This window comes from Diplotaxodon limnothrissa, linkage group LG14, assembly GCF_057381915.1.
Source record: "Diplotaxodon limnothrissa isolate DT_005_m linkage group LG14, D_limnothrissa_male_GT1.1, whole genome shotgun sequence".
NCBI lineage: Eukaryota > Metazoa > Chordata > Actinopteri > Cichliformes > Cichlidae > Diplotaxodon > Diplotaxodon limnothrissa.
The window spans coordinates 25,673,581-25,693,049 of record NC_140609.1 but is presented as its reverse complement, the minus strand read 5'-3'; the positions used below and the strand labels follow the sequence as shown (position 1 = coordinate 25,693,049).

The window sequence follows — 19,469 nt, the reverse complement described above, 5'->3', positions numbered from 1 at the left end:
TGTGAAGTTCATTTTAACTGTTATAAACAGCTGGGTAGTTTAATCCATGAGAATATGTCACGTTTCATTAAGGATCAACCACAATCATGTTTCCTTTGGAATATATTCATTTTAAAGTATCTTTAGATGTCGAATGAAGGCAGTGGAATAACATTTCCCCGTGAAATATACTTTAATTCAGAGCTTGAGCAAATTTATTTATTCCCTTTACTTTCATGGAAAAAATATCATGGCAACAGGAAATGTTTACCCTCATCACATCAAAGCTAAGGACTTAAAAAAGACACACATATCAATTCATGAATGTACACACGCACACACAAATACACCAACGCATTCAGCGCAGTAAGATTCAGCAATGTCAGCAACGGCTACAGCAAGAACACACACACACACACACACACACACACACACACACACACACACACACACACACACACACACACACACACACACACACCTTACCAGCTGCAGTTCTTCAGGCCTGTGCAGCAGAGACAAACCCACACACGCTTGTGTACATGCACGAACACCCGGTACATACACTCACACACAAATGCTGATACGCAATCACTCGCACACGTGTGACTGGCTCCACTTGCTTGTTGCTCTCCTGTCATACGTCAGAACCAAAGACAGCCGGCCAATCAAATGACAGCTCCTCACTTATAACCACGGTGACCACTGTCTGCCCAGCAAAACTCTGGGTAACCAGGTAGAAGTGCCTTTTTTTCACTCAATAAGTGAGTCATAATTTAAGTCATGTTTAGGTGCTTTTGTCTTTTTAAAGCTGAGAACTGACTTTCACATTTTCTGAAGGCTTTTACACAAACAACAAGGAGGCTGGAATAAGAATAATTACACAGAGATTACTACTGACCGCTGCTATTGGATCTGTATTGCTGTTTTGTTTATCTCATTTTCAGTTTTTCAGAAAACAAATAACAAATTAGTCTCATTAACAACCTGTGTAACCAAAGATTGATATCACACAAATACTACTACTACACATCACTGAGTCATGATGCTGCACTCTTCCTTCCCTGCAAACTTCAACATCATCTCCCTCGTTAAACCTGGGCACAGAGCGAAGATAAAAACTGAACCGCAGACGGACATGTTTATGTTGTTTCTACAAAGAATAGAGGTTGGGTCACTTACAAAGTGAGAAATATAAAGTGGATTATTGCAGAGAAGCCATCGAATGCCCTGCGACAGACTGGCAACCTGTCCAGCTAACAGCCCGCAATCCTGAATTGGATAAGCAGATGGGAATGGATGGATTACATTAAATAAGTCTTATTACTCTGTTAAGCATTGGTGATACTAAATAGGCTGTAGGTGTGAACGCTTGTCGACCTATCCAGAATATACCCCACCTTTTGACCTATGACAGCTGGAATAGGCTCTCCCAGAACCCTGAATTAGATAACCTGAAAAACCGGATGGATGGATGTATTGACATTCTTTCTACCAGGAAACTTTGTAAATTTGTGTTTTGTTGTACTCTAATCAATAAAGATATTGTAGAAAATAATTCTTGAACTAAAAAGTTCTCTTAATAGATTCTAAGAGGATGTCTAGGCGATGTTGAAGGTGTATCTTGAAACTGAGTCATGGTTCAGTTTGGAACTATTTTTCCAAACAGGACCAGACTTAAAGAAAAGACGGCGAGCCCACACGTATTAAACAGGTTCCTTGCCATAAATACCTGCACTACAGATACACTTCCACATACAGCCTTTCTCTGCTGTAAATAGATTTTCGAAGGGAGATTAATCCACATCTTAACATTTAATCTTAGCTGGAAAAAGATAATGCCCAGGTTATTGCTCATCTTCAGGACGCAGAAGCAGAACCAAGTAACAGACGAAAGGCAGGAAGTATTCTAGAGATTTCTTCTTTCCAGCATTACTGAGGTTTTGTGTTAAATTCTGGGTTGGTGAATGTGGCGTGGCATAATATAGAGCATATATCTTCAGTTATATCATCATGACTGCAGATATCAGCAGGAAAATGAAAGTAAATGTATTTTATAGCCTAATCGATCCATACGCACATCATGATGCACCTTATTGGAGTAAGTGGCTTACTACAGAGTGTGCACTGTTGTCAGCACTTTAAACTGATTAAACCATGGCATGCTCCCCTTTTTTCATAGGCACTCTTTTTTTCTTTTTCTTTTCTTTTAAATAAACATGCACAGTAAGCAATGAGTGTCTGAGATCTCAGTTTATCGATTCATCCTATAGGAGGCCGTGAAAGAGTGAACAAGGGGTGATTACAGGCAGTGATGGCACAGCGAGGTTGTGGTGGCATGTCTTTGTGGTACAAGCCTGTGAGTGCGCATGTGCACACACACACACACACACACACAGCAGTGACGGGAATGGGAGTAGTGTTATTACAACAACAACAGGGAAAAGACCCAGTGATGGTTGCCATGGTAAATATGGCCTCCTGTCACCTGCTACCACTCTTCCTCCTCATCCTCTTCCCTCGTTTTTGTTCTCTCTGCTATTTGTACCTTTTTCCTTTTTCTCACCACATCTCCTGTTTCCTCTTAATTCTCATTTTGCCCTTCCTTCCTTCCTTCCTTCGTTTCTTCCTTTATTCGTTTGTTCTCCCTCCCCCTCTTCTCAGTCCCTCCCCCATCCTTCCCTTCATGCCACAGTGGCCTTCCTACAGGCTCCAGACAGGCCCTGAACGACAAGCAGAACAAGCGACCTTCAGTGCATCATGGCATGTGTAGCGGGCAACGCCTGGGACAGCAGCGAGACACACCAGCACAGCAGTCCAGAATCACAGGTGAAAGGTGAGTTATAGGTGATTTGATATAACTGCTGTAGTGCCTTTGTGCAACATTAATCACTATCATCATAAATCCCTCTAAATGTGACCATTTATCACAATCTTCTGTTCACACTGAATACCAGAGTCACAGTTTTTCCAACAAAAGCCTGGCTATAAGCTGATAATTCATGTGTTCATTCAGTTTCCATTGTTGTAACACACTGCTTTGCTTTTATTCACATCCAAGTACCCAAGATAATCAGTAACAGTTATCACTGAGGTTCACTGGTAATCTTATAGCATATAACTGTGACTATGTCTGTCTCACTATATATGACTATAAGCGCCTAAAAGAACAAACAAGTAAGTTTGTCACAGTGTCCATGTACTGACAATAGCCATAATATTTAAACATGAAGTACCAATAATAAACATGCTATACAACACAAAGCAATGTGTTATTTTTTATGTGTGTAATGTGTTTAATTCAGTAGATAATGAATTGCTGCTGAACAAGATTATTGGTTATGGACCTTACAATGTTAACCGAATTATAATCCACCTTGTAAGTCAAACTATGTCTATGCAGATGATCGTAAATCAGATTTTTTTAGCTAACAAAGGGATCCCACAGGGTTTTGGGATAAATTTTGTTTTTTATTTTATTAGTTTTATTCTACTTTTTATAAATGACTTTGGTAGAGACAATACTGCAAAACTACATCTTTATGCTGATGATACTGTCATTTACACACATGCTCCCTCTGTAAGACAGACAGTGCAACCTCAGACTGCAACTTCACCCATTTCAGTCTGTATATGTAAACTATAAAGTTTTTGTCTTCTGAAAAACTCACCAACAAGGTTTTGATGGTTTATAGTACTGTTACATCAAAGAGTTCATGCAAACACATGTTTGTATATATGTACAGATGACAAGTTCAATGTAGCTGAGAGTGAAGATTGGTTTTACTTTGTTTATATGAAAAATCTTGTGAAAGATACTTTTCTGCTTGAGATCGACAATGGTGATACAATGCATATACACATACACACCTTTTCAGCTTTGAGTCTTGATTCAGTGCAACTCTACACTTTATTACAGGCACAAACTCTGACTCACAGCTGCTTTCTTTGTGATTTGATGTGCTAGCCATCACTAACCACTGTTGGATAACAGCACTGGTATTTTCAGTCTATTTTCAGTTAACCTTTGCACCTCTCTCTGTCCCAGAACCAGCTGCACACCTCTAAGTGCTTGCTTTGGGGAATTCTAAGAAATCTGATAAACAAAATTTTCACACCATTAAGCTTGGAAATGGAATCTAAAATTAAACATGCTCATGTGGAAAACCAAGGACATCCTGTGATTGAGTAACTTGTATTCATATTCAGAACCACCCTTAGCAGCAAAGTCATATAGAAAACTATTTCATCACTCTTACACCATTTACAGTTTCTCTGAACATTACACGGTCTTACTGTGGAGAGAATTTTTTGGGATGTCTGCTTGTCGGAAGATTTTGGCATTGTGTTAACACACAAATGAGTGCTCCAGACCAGCAAACTGCCCAAACCTCTGCTTTTATAGTGATGCTCACACTTACTGACGATCAGTTAATCAAATGCAGAAAAACTGTGAATTTTCTTGTGAAAACTTTTTACCTTTTTTTTTCAAAGGACTGTATCTATTATTGAATTTAAAAGCATCATAAGGAATGCAGGATAGGAAATGTGGGTGATTTTCTTGAGAGGCCACTAGCATGTTTTGTTGTGGGTAATTGTATACTGTATACATAATAATGCTGTGGCTCCTGTATTTTATGTTGTAGTTGTTAAGTTTTTAATATGTTTTGAGTTTATGACTTCTACCTTGTTCAAGTCTCCCTTGAAAACGTCAGTCTCAGTGGGGCTTTCTGATTAAATTATGGTAAATACACAACTAATATTTTAAGTAATTGTGCAAATGTGTGTCTTGTTTTTGTTTTTTTTGTTTTGGACAGTTATAATTACACTCTTACCACCTCTGTGTACTTGTTTTTTTCAGTACAATTAATTTGCCGAAACAATATAACAAAACAACGACAATAATTAAAATGATGTGTGAACTTCATTATTATTCATAATTTTTTCCATCGCTTTCAATTTTATTCTGAATTATTTTGATCACTAAAACCTTGAAGTGAAACTCTCACATTGTTGAAGCTCTGATGTCTACTTTTATTCATGATTGTGCATAATTGCACAACTAGAAACAATGATGTAACAGTCTGTGTCGAGATAAGGGGACTATAACAATGAACAATGAGCTTCTTCTCAGTTGTTCTTTTCTGGTATATTATAAATGAAATTACTGAGGATTAACATTGAAAGCAGCTGTTATGTGAAGCTCTGTTAACCCTGTTGTAACTCCCTCCACACTTGGAGCCATTAAACTTGCAGCCTTACATCACCCCAACATGTGGTGAACTTGCCTCATATATAAATAATGGTAACATGTCCTAAAACATGAAGCCTGATTGTATTTATGGCCCAGATGTTTTTCTTTTTTCTTACAGGTACACATGTAAAAATAAACAACCCACGTGAAAGGCTGTTTGAGAGCATGTAACTGGCAGAGAGGTGAACTATTTTAGCCCACACGGTGAAATTTCTCTGGCTGGCAAATGACCTCACCGGAATAAATAAACGCACCAATGGTCAAACAGCGTGCAGCCACTTTTGTATGTGCAATTAAAAAACGTACAAACAAACACCATCCATGCTCCATTTCAGCACCAGTGTTGTTTCGCCCGCCTCTGCTGATCCCAGCACCTGGAGACACAACTGCACCCCGGAGCTTGTGTGAACCCGGTGAACCGGAACCAATAATGGTGTCAGCACTACTTGGAGAATAGTAGGGGTCTGGGTGTTTCTGAGTTTTAGTGTGTTTGTGGTCGTGTCACCTGTCAGGCTGTCGTAGCACTCGATCTCGGTGCTCTCCACGGCTCTCCTCTGCTCCTCGGTCAGCTTGGCCGCGGCTTGGCTGAGCAGGTTGACCTCGGAGCCCGTAGTGCCGTCCACGACATGAACCCCTTTGAGCTGCAGCAGCGCCCGGTGGTACTTGCCTATCGCTTCCCGGAACTTCTTCTCCTTGTAGCAGCGATGGCCCTCCGCCTTGAACTCGATGGCTTTCTGGATCTTCGAGTCCATCTCCATTTCAGCTGAGCCGGCTCGATACCCCCCTCCTCCGTCTCCTCCGGCGGCCGCTGCCAGGCTCCGACCGCCGGTCTCCGGGTAGCTTTTCAGGCTCTTTATCTGGTGCTGTTTGGCTTCCATGTCTCTCAGTGAAAGCGGCTGGAGCGGGCCATGGTGCTCGGACACGAAGGTGTGCTTTGTTGGGGAGGACCGGAGCAGCGTGCTGTGCATAAAGGATGCAGGACGGAGCGGCGAAGGAGGCAGGGCAGGCGGCGGCACCGGAGACACGACGAGCCGAGGGAAAAATGGGCTTTCAGGCGCGTCTGCCGTGTGCAGCACTTACAGAAAAAAACGAGAAATAACCCGGAGAACGTCAGCAGATACAGAAAAAAGACGCATTACATCACCAGAGCTGGCAGAAACATCCTGAATCTCTCCTAGCGTCGACCACAAACCATCCCTCGCTGCTGGAGCTCTCGCGGAAGGATGCTCGGGTGGATTTGTATGGTAGCAACCTCAGAGGCACGCGCAGCTTCAGCACCACAGATAGCGCACACACGACAGCCCCTACCGCGCAGCATTGTGGGAAAAAAAAGAGAAGTCGTGAGGCGTTGCTGCAGTTCGGATTTTACATGGAGAAAAATGGAGAAGAAAGAAAAAAGAGAAAATGTGGAAATATTCAGACATAATCGATTATTTCTTAGTGTGATGTGGCACATTAAAATCAACCATAACAACTGCATGAACCGCAAAGTAGATGCTTTTATCAGTCAGTAATAAACAACAACTTATTTGCATGTTTATTTATTTTAAACACTATTCGGCAAAATATTTAAAAAGATAGCCTTATAAACTATCTACTCTTAGGCCCGAGGCTCGTTCTTCAAGGGTCAATTAATAATACGATTGGAAGTGATCAGTCCTCACAATAAAATCCAGCTTTTACTATAACTATTGTTCCTGTAATCGTTTCAGGACCAAGCGGAGCGCCTGATGACTTCAGCTGATAAGGTTTTCAAGGAGATGGAGACGAACGGCAGGAGGCTGAGGGAGAAAGAGGGAGAGAGCGACCTCAAGGGGACAAAGTGTCAATTACACTTAGTTTGATGTGACGTGTGGTTAACCTAGAAGTCAGCAGTCAGCCTCAGAGGCATGTCTGCAAGAGTAAGTAAAAAAAAAACCCCACACACCATCTTCTCCACAGAGCAGGAGTAAGCATCCACAGCACACCCTGTAGCGCTCCTCGAACTCCTGCTTATTGGAAAGAAGGGCAGCACCTGAGGCACGACAGCTCTCACGGTTGCCAAACAATCAAGTTTATTACAGTTAACTAAAGATAAAATGAGTGTTCTGTTTGTGTTGTAATAACTGACAAACAATTCACACTTCACTTTTATTAAACCAAGACGCTCACTTTTATGTAGTTTCACTTCACGAGGTACATCTATTCAATGACTCATTAGTACAAATATCTAATCAGTGAATCAGGTAGCAGCAACTCATAGCATTTAGGCATGTAGACATGGTCCAGATGACCTGCTGAAGTTCAAGCTGAGCATCAGAATGAGGAAAAAAGGTCTGACAACAACAACCACGCCACATTCAACTGACTTTGAACGTGGCGTTGTTGCTATCAGAAGTCAGAGGAAAATAGCCAGGCAGTTGTAATTTTTGCTGCGACATTCCGACGGTAGAGTGAGAATTTCGATCCTTCCTGCCAGGTATCGATGGTTCAGGCTGCTGCCGGTGTAATGGTGTGGGGGATATTTGTTTTGGCACATTTTGGTCCCCTTAGTACCAACTGAGCATAATTTAATGCTGCAACCTACTTGAGTATTCTAGCTGACCATGTCCATCCCTTTATAACCACAGTGCACCATCTTCTGATGGCTGCTTGTCACATACTGACGGCTCCAGTTAAAGGCAATTTTATTTCAAACATTTTTAACAAGACACGGTGTGCAGTATCCTCCCTGTATCAGTGTCTAAAACATTCATCTGTGTTTTTTCCACAGTGTCACAGCAGATCACACTTTCATTGGCTGCCTGTAAATCTTTACAAGTGGTTAGAAGTTATTTGATTGATAGTCTAAACTACCAGAACGAACAACAATGAAGTAAATAAAAATCAGGAGAGAAAATTGCTGCTAAAGATTTAAAATGAAGAAGTCTAATATTTATCTTGCTCTAATTTTAAATGTTATATGCTCAACTTCACCATTTTTAATATGTAAAATATGTATGTATGGATCAGTGGAAACATCATCGGTTTCCCAAATAGACCAGCAGCTGGCTAATCAGCTTATATTCAGTGAAGTTGAACACTTTTCTTGCTGTATGTCCTTTTGAGGAGCGGATGCTTACTTTGATGAAAACACCTTCAATAACTGAGACCACATCCTCGGAAACGATGAGCGAAGTGAGATGAGGATGTATGAACTGGTGCTGCGGTAGATCCCCATGTACTAAGGAGAAGTGAACGAAGGAAGGGAGGAGGAGAGAAGAGGAGAAGAGAGGGAAAAGGGGGGGGGGCATGGAAATAAGAAAGAGAAACCCACACATCTGACACCATTTCATCATTTAAATTTTTTTTTCCAAGCACATTTTTCCATCATACCTTGAAAAAGAAAACATGACATTTCACGGTGTGTTTTCCAGATATTAATTCTTTAAACACAGGGAAAAAAATCCTAAGCATTTTAAAATATTTACAATGTAACGAAGATCTGGCATGAAGTCTGACAGACAAAAACTGTACATCAGGAGTAATGAGCAACACTGGTTTGAGTGGACTACATCGAGCTGGGCCCGATGGCATCGCTGAATTCCTTTTGTAAGGATACGTCATGATACAAGAACGTCCACATAGAAAAATATGTGTGTGTGAAGTCTAACAAATCTATACATTGCATAAAAACAACAGAAATATTCTAGTGAGTCGGCTTTCAAGTAGGTGGTTATAGAAAACGTTCAGTACTACGATAGAAAAGGTGCCTTTAGTTCGAAGGTGTCAACTTCTACTCCACAAAGCACAGAAGAGGAGGAGGAGGTGCACTGCTTTCCAAAGATTCAAGTGTTCATCGAGGTTGTTCTGTTTAATAGTTTGAATTTTTTCCTTTCCCCTCTCACAAGTTCGGGGTCTGAGTTCAGAAGCTTGTTATCGACACTTTTCATACTTTGAAAAGGAGGTAATTCTTAGGTGAAGGTTAGAAGATTAACTTTAACTTATCATCTCCTTACTAGTCTGACTGCTGTCCTGTGTATTCAACTTAAAAATAAAAAAAATAATAAAACAAAACAAAAATCTGTACATTTTACATGTTCAGGCAAATATCAATAAAACACTTACATAATTATTCTTGGAGAAACAACATTATCTACAGCCTCACTATTCATTCAGGGGCATTCAGGGAGTGTAGACAGCAGCAGCATCCTCGTATGGGGTGTGGTGGGGGTAGCGTATGTCAAGCTCATGCTTTAAGCTAACAAATGCAGACCATAAATCCTTAAATAATAGGTTTGGACACTAAACGGTAAACATTTTTCCAATGGCAGCAAGAATAATGAGTTTAATGTAAATGATAATCTTTGTCATTTATCCAAACACAAAAACAAAACAAAAAATATTGCAGCAAGATAAATCCTAAAAGTTGGCAATACAAACTTTAAAAAGAGTGTAAAGAAATAGTATTTTTTGGGTGGTGGTGGGGTGAGTGCGTTAGGTTCTCTTACTGCCCAGTCTCTTGAAAACACTGATAGCTTTAACGTCCATCTGGGCCCCCGTGGACTCTCCTCCCATTCCAGCTCCTCCGGTGCTGCTGCTCACCTTGGAGCTTGCTACAGTCGTCCTCTCCTGGGCTCGGGATCTGGTGCTGGTCACTCTGTTGTCCTGTGTGTCAGCGGGTGTCTGCGACACACTGGTGTTTGAGTGTGTTGCGGGGGGCTTGCCCAGTCTCTGAAGAACACTAATCTTAGCAGGGGGGAGACCATTCGGGGAAGGTGAGGAGGAGGTGGGTGTATCAGAGGGAGGTAGTTTGAATTTGCCGCCGAGGCGCCGCAGGGTGATGGGGGGCGCTTTTATCGCAGACTCTTTCTTCTGGAGAGAAGGAGGTTTCTTGAGGACGCCAGCATACTGGAGGACAGAGCCTTCTCCATCGCTGTCGTCCTCGTTTTCACCTGCGTTTCCAGCTCTCTGCTCGTCTGCAGCTTCTTCCCCTCTGTCGAGGCGGCTGAACACGCCGGTCGGCTGCAAAAATATGAGCGCTATGAGCTCAGAACTCATCTTTAAGATGCAGAACGCTGTTAATGTACATCGACAGGTCTCACCTTGTTACCGCCTGTTGTCGTATCCGCCTTCGATTCAGCTCCGAGTCTCGCAAACACAGACGTGCGTTTCAAACCTTCATGAAGAGAAGAGCAAATAAGCAAAATAAATATTTTTTTCCAACAAAACTAATCAGCAAAAAAGTAAAGAAGCTCTGCAACATACAGATTACAGTGGAAGAGAGAAGGTGAAGAAATATTTGTCAGTACCACCGCTCTGTAGTTGTTCTTTAAAGTCTGTTAGTTTACCTTTGCTCAGTTTCTGTTATTCTGCCATGAATTTGTATTGAGCGTTGTTATAGTCGGTGTATGACTTATTCGATTGTGCAAAATGTAGCCTATGTGCTTCTGAATGTTTACACAAAATATTAAAAATTACATGTTGGAAATTTTGACAGTATTCTCCATACATGTAATATGTTGAGAATTTTTGCTTTTATTTTGAAAACTCTAACTAAAGTCACACTGATTAGACTGAAACAAACATTTGATTTGTTTTTTTCTTGCCTACAACAATGTAAATGTAAATTTTAACAGTATCTGTATCTGCCTAGAAAAATATTTTGATCAACTCCTGTTGTTTTAAGTCAGCTAAAAAAAACCTCTTTTACTTTAATTGCTAACATGACAAACCAGTTAAAGCTGGGATAGGCAGTAGACACTGGCAAACATCCCAAGTTAACTTAAGTGGTGTGAAAGGAAACAATAGACTTCTTCTGTTTTCAGACTCTGAAGCCTTTCTTTGAAAGGGCGTTCCTGTTGGCTGTGTGGCCATATCGCTTCAGGTGGTGGAAAGCTTGATTCAGTGGTGGTAAATCCCACAGGAAGCATTTGCAACAACTGTAAACGCCGCAAAGTAACTGAACCAGACAAAAAAGCTGCCTCAAAAAAGGCATTGAAACGTGTGCCAACACTGACCTGGTCTTGTCACAGAAAGGAGTTACACCCAATTGCTAATAATTACTCTATCTGGAGTACACCATTCTTCTAAGCTGCAAACTTGATTTTCCGGTGAGTTCAATGGGCTGCGGTGGTTTGTTAGATTGTGTCGGTACATTTATCATGAAAGCATGATTTTCACTGCAGCTTTTACAGGTATAAAAGTGACATTTCCTTCATAAATTTAGAGAAAATGTCTTGAAGCTGAATGACTGATCTGTAACACAATCCAAATGCAAGCTCATGCCAGGGAGGAAAAATCAGAAGAGCAAAAAGAAGTAAAATTTGGTTAATGTGAGACAAACGGGGGGAAAAAAAGAAGTGTGAGGGGGAATTTTATTGGCAGAATGAGCAGGATTAGTAAAAACAAGGGCAAACGGTGAGGGTCAAACAGACTCTGATCATCAGCACCTGATCAATAGTTGTAATTTTTAGGAGGGAGACTCATTAGAGCTTCAGGTTTGATTAGTTGTTGTGAGTAACGCGTTAGTTAGGCGAGCTGTTGGTGAGGCCACCTCATCAGGCCTACCTTTCTTGGCCTGCTGGGCCAGGATTCGGCGTGTGCGAGGAGTGGTGCCCTTGGGCATGTTGATGATGTACTTGCCTTCCATCTCAGCTGTTACGCGGCGACGCTTCACTACAGGCAGACCGTTCCCCTCGTCAGCTGGTTGGCGTATAACTGACAACAAATTGTGGAGCACATAAGGAACAAACATGAGTAAAAAGAGGGCTTTCCTGGCTTCAGGGAAACAGGAAACAGGGGACGGATGGGGTGAAACACAAACATACGTTTATTTAATCTACCTGCTTTGTTACTCTTGTTTGCTTGCGTGTTGGACACTGTGACGGAGAGGCGGTTGTCAGGCCGGCGGGCTGGCGTGGCTGGTGGAGAGTCATGGCTCAAAGCATTGGCTATCATGCGTGTCGCAGCTGAGGAACAAAATAAAAGATTGTTACAATCTTACTTCTTAAGTCTATACGCTTTATTTTGTACCAAAGAGGTGAAAGACGGATGGGATTCACACTTTCACAAAACAAGAGTAACCAGAAAAATGTTCAGAGGGAGATGAATACTAATTTAAGAAAATCTTAATAAATGAGGCGCCGCGTATGGATGCCCTGGTGCTTCAGTGCGTTACTTCTGTTTTGTTTTTGTGCATAACTTCTGTGTCTGGGCACTCCTCTGGATATTCTTACACCAGAGAAGAGCTTCTTAACTACAGGACTACAACACCTGTGGATTTACTTCCAATATTTGTCGCATCTGCGGCAGATTTACTGCAGACTCTGATCAGGAAAGTGAGACGCTGAAAGAGAGGAAAGCGAGCCGGCGCACTCGTGCGTCTGAGGAGACGTGGACTGCGAACTGCTCTTCCTGGGATCTTCCTTTCCAATGTACGCTCACTCAGCAATAAGATAGACGAGCTGGCCCTGATGAGAAGCATGAACAGAGACTTTGCCTCCTCCTGTGTCTTATGTTTTACGGAGTCGTGGCTCTGCGAGGACATCCCGGACTGCGCGCTCAAGCTGGAGGGCTTTCATCTGCTGCGCGCGGACCGGCAGGCCTCTCTCTCTGGTAAGACCAAAGGTGGAGGTGTCTGCTTCTACATTAATAGTGGCTGGTGCACAGATGTAACAGTGATTGCTCAGCACTGCTCTTCCTCTCTGGAATACCTTTTTATTCACTGCAAACCGTTTTATTCTCCGCGGGAGTTTGCTTCATTCATCCTGGCCGCTGTTTACATCCCGCCAGATGCAGATGTGCAGGCAGCTCAGTGCGCACTCGCGGAGCAGATACTGCACATGGAGCGGACATTCCCGGACTCTCTCATCATTGCTCTTGGGGACTTTAACAAAGCCAATCTGAGCCATGAGCTTCCCAAATACAAGCAGTATATTAAATGCCCGACCAGAGAGGAGAGGACATTAGACCACTGTTACAGCACGATCAGCGGGGCCTATCGTGCGGTGCCCCGCGCTTCACTCGGACTTTCTGACCACGTCATGATCCACCTAATCCCCGCGTACAGACAGAGGCTGAAGCTCTCCAAACCTGTCGTGAGGACAAAAAAAAACTGTGGAGCAACGAGGCTGTGGAGGAGCTTCGCACGTGTTTGGAGTCTACAGACTGGGACACAATGAAGGCTGCTTCTAACAGCTTGGACGAGTTTACGGACACTGTCACCTCCTATATCCACTTCTGTGAGGACAGCATTGTGCCATCACGCACCAGGGTGAGTTATAACAATGACAAACCCTGGTTTACTCCTAAACTCAAAAAGCTGTGGCTGGAAAAGAGAAAGGCGTTCAGAAGCGGAGACAAGGACTGCTACAGAGAGGCCAAGTACAGGTTCACTAAAGAAGTGGACATTGCTAAACATCAGCACTCTGAGAAGATGCAGCAGCAGATCTCAGAGAATGACTCGGCCTCTGTGTGGAAAGGTTTTAGGAATATCACCAACTACAAGCCTAAAACCCCCCACTCCACTGATGACTTGCTCTTAGCCAACACCCTCAACGACTTTTACTGCCGTTTTGACGAGCCATCAGGCAGCCTTCACACCTCCAACGGCCCCAACAATAGAGACACTTTGGACACTCATTCCCCCACCTCTCCCCCCTCCATAGAGCCAACACCACCTTCTAACACTTCACCTACAACACCCCCCTCCTCACTCCACACAAAAGAGGATTTCACACCACCTCCTCCCACCACAACTCTTCATATTCATGAAGCAGGTGTGAGGAAGCAGTTTAAGAGTGAATGTTCGGAAAGCTCCCGGCCCAGACGGTGTGTCTCCTGCCACCCTCAGACACTGTGCAAACGAGCTGGCCCCAGTGTTTTCTGGCATTTTCAACTCCTCACTGCAGGCATGTCATGTGCCTGCCTGCTTCAAGTCCTCTACCATAATCCCTGTCCCCAAGAAACCTAGGATCACTGGACTAAATGACTACAGACCCGTGGCTCTGACATCTGTGGTCATGAAGTCTTTTGAGCGCCTGGTTCTCTCCTATCTCAAGACCCTCACGGCCCCCCTCCTGGACCCCCTGCAGTTTGCATACAGAGCCAACAGGTCTGTAGACGACGCCATCAACATGGCCCTACACTTCATCCTGCAGCATCTGGACTCCCCAGGAACCTACGCCAGGATCCTGTTTGTGGACTTCAGCTCTGCCTTCAACACCATCCTTCCAGACCATCTCCGAGGCAAGCTTTCCCAGATGAATGTGCCTGATCCCATCTGCCGGTGGATCACTGACTTCCTGACGGACAGGAAGCAGCATGTGAGGCTGGGAAAGAATGTCTCAGACTCCCGGACCATCAGCACCGGCTCCCCTCAGGGCTGTGTTCTTTCTCCTCTGCTCTTCTCCCTGTATACTAACTGCTGCACCTCCACCCACCAGTCTGTCAAGCTAATCAAGTTTGCAGATGACACCACCGTTATTGGACTCATCTCGGACGGGGACGAGTCTGCCTACAGGAGGGAGGTTGAACGTCTGGTGTCCTGGTGCAGCCACAACAACCTGGTGCTGAATGCCCAGAAGACAGTGGAGATTATTGTGGACTTCAGGAAGCACACAGCCCCACTCCCCCCCATCATCCTGACTGACACCCCCATCACCTCTGTGGACTCATTCCGCTTCCTGGGTACCACCATCACCCAGGACCTGAAGTGGGAGCCCACCATCACCTCCGTCATCAAGAAAGCCCAGCAGAGGATGTACTTCCTGAGGCAGCTGAAGAAATTCAACCTGCCAACACGGACGATGATGCAATTCTACACCGCAATCATCGAGTCCATCCTCACCTCCTCCATCACCGTGTGGTACGCTGGAGCCACTATCAGGGACAAACAGAGACTGCAGCGTGTTGTGCGCTCTGCTGAGAAGGTGATTGGCTGCAGACTCCCATCTCTGCAGGACCTGTACACCTCCAGGACACTGGGGCGTGCAGCTCGGATCACAGCTGACCCTTCTCACCCTGGACACAGTCTGTTTGACCTGCTCCCCTCAGGCAGGAGGCTCCGGTCCATTCGCACCAGAACCTCTCGCCATAAGAACAGTTTCTTCCCCTCTGCTGTTGGACTCATGAACAATAACCGTATAACTGTTCCCACCACTAACACATGACCCTACGCTGTGTTCACAGCATCATTCCATGTTTGGCACTGAACACCACCTGCACTCATGTATATACCTATCTACTTACCTATAAGAATAATTCTTATTCTTATTTTTTTATTTATTTATTTATTTTTCATGTCTGTTTAAGCGTAATTTATGACAGTATGTTTGCACTGAAGCACCGCAGCAATTTCCTAATGTTGTAAACCTGCTCAACATTTGGCAATAAAACCCTTTCTGATTCTGGAAGAATTAAGGAAAAGAAAAGACTTTTGGCCCTGGACCGAAAGCTAAAGTTAAAGCAACCCTAAGATAAGGTTATTTTGGGGACTTTTTGGGCCAGTAAAAGTCTGCTCTCCTCTCTTGGTGAATCCAAAAATAACATGTTGAACACTACAAAGCCATTTTTGGCTGTTCCCTTTTTCACAAGGGGTCGCCGCAGCAGGCAGCTCCACATGTTTGACTTGGCAGTGTTTTTAAACTGGTTGCCATTCTGAAGCAACCCCAAAGGAATGTGCGTCTCCTCCTGAGGTCGAACTCCGGATCTTTCACTCGTTAGGTCATCTTTTCCTTAACGTAAACAGCTTCAACCGCCTGATTACATTTGCTTCTTCAGTTCTGAATCATGGCAGGTGAAATGATTACGCACATAGATGTGTGCGTAATTCCCGCTGACATACCACATTACAGTGGAATAGATGATTCATAATGCCTCTGGCCTGGCTCATTAATGGGTCAAACAGCTGGGTCACTGTCTGACCTCCGTAGTGACTTGAGTGATTTCGATACAACCAGAACTTACTGCTGGAAAATTTTGCTCACCGCTGAACAAATGTCGGCCATTTAACTCCAGTTAGAACAAAAACTCAAAGAAAATCTGAACACTTCTAATAAAGTCTATGAAGGTTCTCAGTCATCCAAATCAAATCAAATCACTTTTTATTGTCACATCACATGTGCAGGCACACTGGCACAGCACATGCGAGTGAAATTCTTGTGTGCGAGCCCCACAAGCAACAGAGATGTGCAAACACAACAACACAAACGAGCAAAATACAAGAATGGCCAACCTGAAACTAATAAATATATGTACAATATATAATAGTGTATGCATTTCTGGATGTGTATACTAAATATTTTCCTACGTGTGTGTGTGTGTGTGTGTGTGTGTGTGTGTGTGGTCATCGTAGTCAAAGGAGCTTGCAAAGAAAAGCGTCTGGACTTCTTTAAGTTACTTGAAGATGTTTCACCTCTCATCCGAGAAGCTTCTTCAGTTCTAAGGTCAAATGGTGGAGAGTCCCAGATATAAACCTAGTGGGAGTGACCCCCCACAGAGGGACAAAAGGACCTCCTGATGATCCTCTAATCGCCTGAGCCAAGGTGTGAAACTGGTTGTGGGTCCCAATCAGCCAGAGTTTCGGGTGAGCTCATTGTGAAACCTGGCCCCACCTTATCATGCGAATTCCTGAGGTCAGATGGCTCAGGATGTGAGTGGGCGTTAAGACGTCTGGGGAGGGATCTCAAAACTGGATTATAGATGGCAGAGAGTTGGTGTCGTAAACCACCGCCTCTGTTCAAAGATGGTCGCTCACAGTGGACATAGATGGCTTCTTTCACTCCTCTTTCAAACCATCTGTCCTCTCTGTCCAAAATGTGAACATTGGCATCCTCGAAAGAGTGACCTTTGTCCTTAAGATGCAGATGGACTGCTGAGTCTTGTCCTGTGGAGGTGGCTCTTCTGTGTTGTGCCATGCGCTTGTGAAGTGGCTGTTTGGTCTCTCCAATGTAGAGGTCTGGGCATTCCTCGCTGCACTGTACAGCATACACCACATTGTTAAGTCTGTGTTTAGGCGTTTTGTCTTTCGGGTGAACCAGTTTTTGTCTGAGCGTGTTGCTGGGTCTGAAATACACTGGGATGTCATGCTTGGAGAAAACTCTCCTGAGTTTCTCTGATACACCGGCTACATAGGGGATGACAATGTTGTTGTGTCTGTCCTTCTTATCCTCCCTCGCTGGTGTCTGGTCTTCTTTTCTGTGCCTCTTTGCTGACTTTATGAACGCCCAATTAGGATAGCCGCATGTTTTGAGTGCTTCCATTATCCTTTCCCACCATTTGACCTTAGAACTGAAGAAGCTTCTCGGATGAGAGGTGAAACATCTTCAAGCAACTTAAAGAAGTCCAGACGCTTTTCTTTGAAGCTCTTTTGACTTCTAATAAAGGCTCATACTTTACAAAATAAATTAACATGTCATTACTTACGGGTGTTGGCAGTTCTTCTGAGCTCAGCTTGAACACTGGTCTGTCCTGATGAGATGGCCTCAGTTGCCATTTTGCACATGTCCTTAGAAAACAGAGCAGGAAAACAAAGTGTTGAGTGAAATCTGCACCTAATGCTGCAATTTTAAAATAAACCCTAGCGCTAGCATATAGGCGTGGCTATTTTAAATCAGTACACGATTATATTGTCTGTAGACTTCTGGACAAACACAATTGTTAACAGTGAATAATTTTCAGCTTTTCATAACATTAAAAGATCAAGTCTGGCTCACCTGCCTGTAGACCTGCTTGGCATGTTTAAGAATGGCAATGATGTCCCCAATTACAGTAATGCCGAGGTCCATCATGATGTCTTTACTGAGGTCCATTAACATGTTCTTCTGAATTCTGCCGAGGATTAAACAATCAGGACAAACAATGAGAGCATTAATAAAGTGCACATGATCACAGCATGAATGTGTTCACGAGGCCAAAATGTCTTTACCTGTTGTCTACGAAGGAAACAGCATATGTGACAGCCAGACCAGCTGGGATCCCTGCATCCTTAAAAAACTGAATCCACTCTGAGGTGGCTTAAAAGAAAAATGGAAAGGTTGAAACATTAACCACCAAACAACTTAAGCAGAATCAAACACGGGTCTTTATAAATAAACAATGCCACAACTACAGTTGCAAGTAATGAGTTCTTTACTTGTTGATTTTTTAAAGTCTACAGTGTCACTGCTCCAGTTTTCTTTTGTTAAGAACAGAAAAATTGGGAACCAAAAGACAACAGCAATAACCAAAACTCCTGGCCAAGTTGCCCACGAATTCCACAGGCTGTGATCACACTAAGTGTAATGTGGGACTGTTCAAAGTAATACTATAGTGTAACAAGACGCCAGCGGGAGACATAAACCATCAGAGACAGCAGCATACTGATGTCTAATACATGCTGACCGTGACCAGCTGGAGGTTATTTATAACCCCACATTTGAACAGTCCTGTGGCTGCAGGAGCAGATAAACTGTGAAGGAAGCACAACAGCTGCCACAACAATGGCTATACCCGACGTGAAACTCGGCCACGCGGAGACACGGACGGCGAATAAACTGGCATAGCACTTAGAAGCAAATCAGAGATAGACTATTTAAAAATCATTTAGTTTTAACAGATTGAGGACAAAGCGGAGTGGTAGATGACCCGGAGCTGGTAGGCTAACGTTAGCATTAGCGGCGAGACAAGTTGGACGATTCAGAGGTTAAACTGGCCATTAATCTAGGACACAGTTCCCCCTTACGATTGTTTTCCCACTAAAGATTAAATCACACATTTCAGAGAGCGACACAAAACTCAGTAACACGGTTGTTTGTCCTAGCACTCTGTGTTAGCATTGTGTGAGCGGCTCCAGTAGCCGCGAATAAAAGCTGTTCCGCGGGGATCGCTGTGAACCCAAACGCTCGTAAACATTAAAGACGAGGTGCCAGTGTTAATATCTGACGAAGTACTGCTGAAATAATTTAAATCAACCATTTGTTAACACCGGCTAGCCGGGCCTTTGTGCTCTCACCTGTTGTCACGGACGCCATGTTCACGACTGTGTGGTGACGTCAACCGCATGCAGAAAGGTCCACAACTTCCGGCGGATCCGGAAACATTTCGGTCGGAAAGTTTTCAGTCTGGGACGCTAGAGAGCGACGAAGACCGGAAAATCACACAAATCACTGCCAACATCAGGTGATGTTTGCTTTAATTATTTATAGGAAAATCAAAAATGCATGAATTAAGAAAAATAATCAAACCTAGAGTTTTACTTGAGCATGCTACATGACATTGCTGTTTTTATGTTGCATTG

The 19,469-nt window shown here is 43.5% G+C and overlaps 2 protein-coding genes across 2 annotated transcripts in view; both read right to left on the bottom strand.

Annotated features, from left to right (window-relative positions):
* ttc9b (tetratricopeptide repeat domain 9B) overlaps positions 1-6,201 on the bottom strand; it is a 34,400-nt gene extending 28,199 nt beyond the window's left edge. The window contains exon 1 of the mRNA XM_085370957.1: positions 5,739-6,201. Within this exon, the coding sequence (XP_085227083.1) occupies positions 5,739-6,201 (463 nt within the window). The remainder of the gene's footprint in view (positions 1-5,738) is intronic.
* Positions 6,202-9,672: 3,471 nt separating this feature from the next.
* On the bottom strand, positions 9,673-19,218 carry lg14h19orf47 (linkage group 14 C19orf47 homolog). The gene is made up of 8 exons (XM_085370955.1): positions 19,185-19,218; positions 18,120-18,207; positions 17,908-18,022; positions 17,618-17,699; positions 12,037-12,162; positions 11,762-11,911; positions 10,297-10,370; positions 9,673-10,216 (listed from the first exon to the last, which is right to left on the bottom strand). The coding sequence occupies exons 1-8, from the start codon at positions 19,201-19,203 to the stop codon at positions 9,689-9,691; spliced, it is 1,182 nt and encodes a 393-aa protein (XP_085227081.1). The 5' UTR covers positions 19,204-19,218; the 3' UTR covers positions 9,673-9,688.
* Between the last annotated feature and the right edge of the window lie 251 nt (positions 19,219-19,469).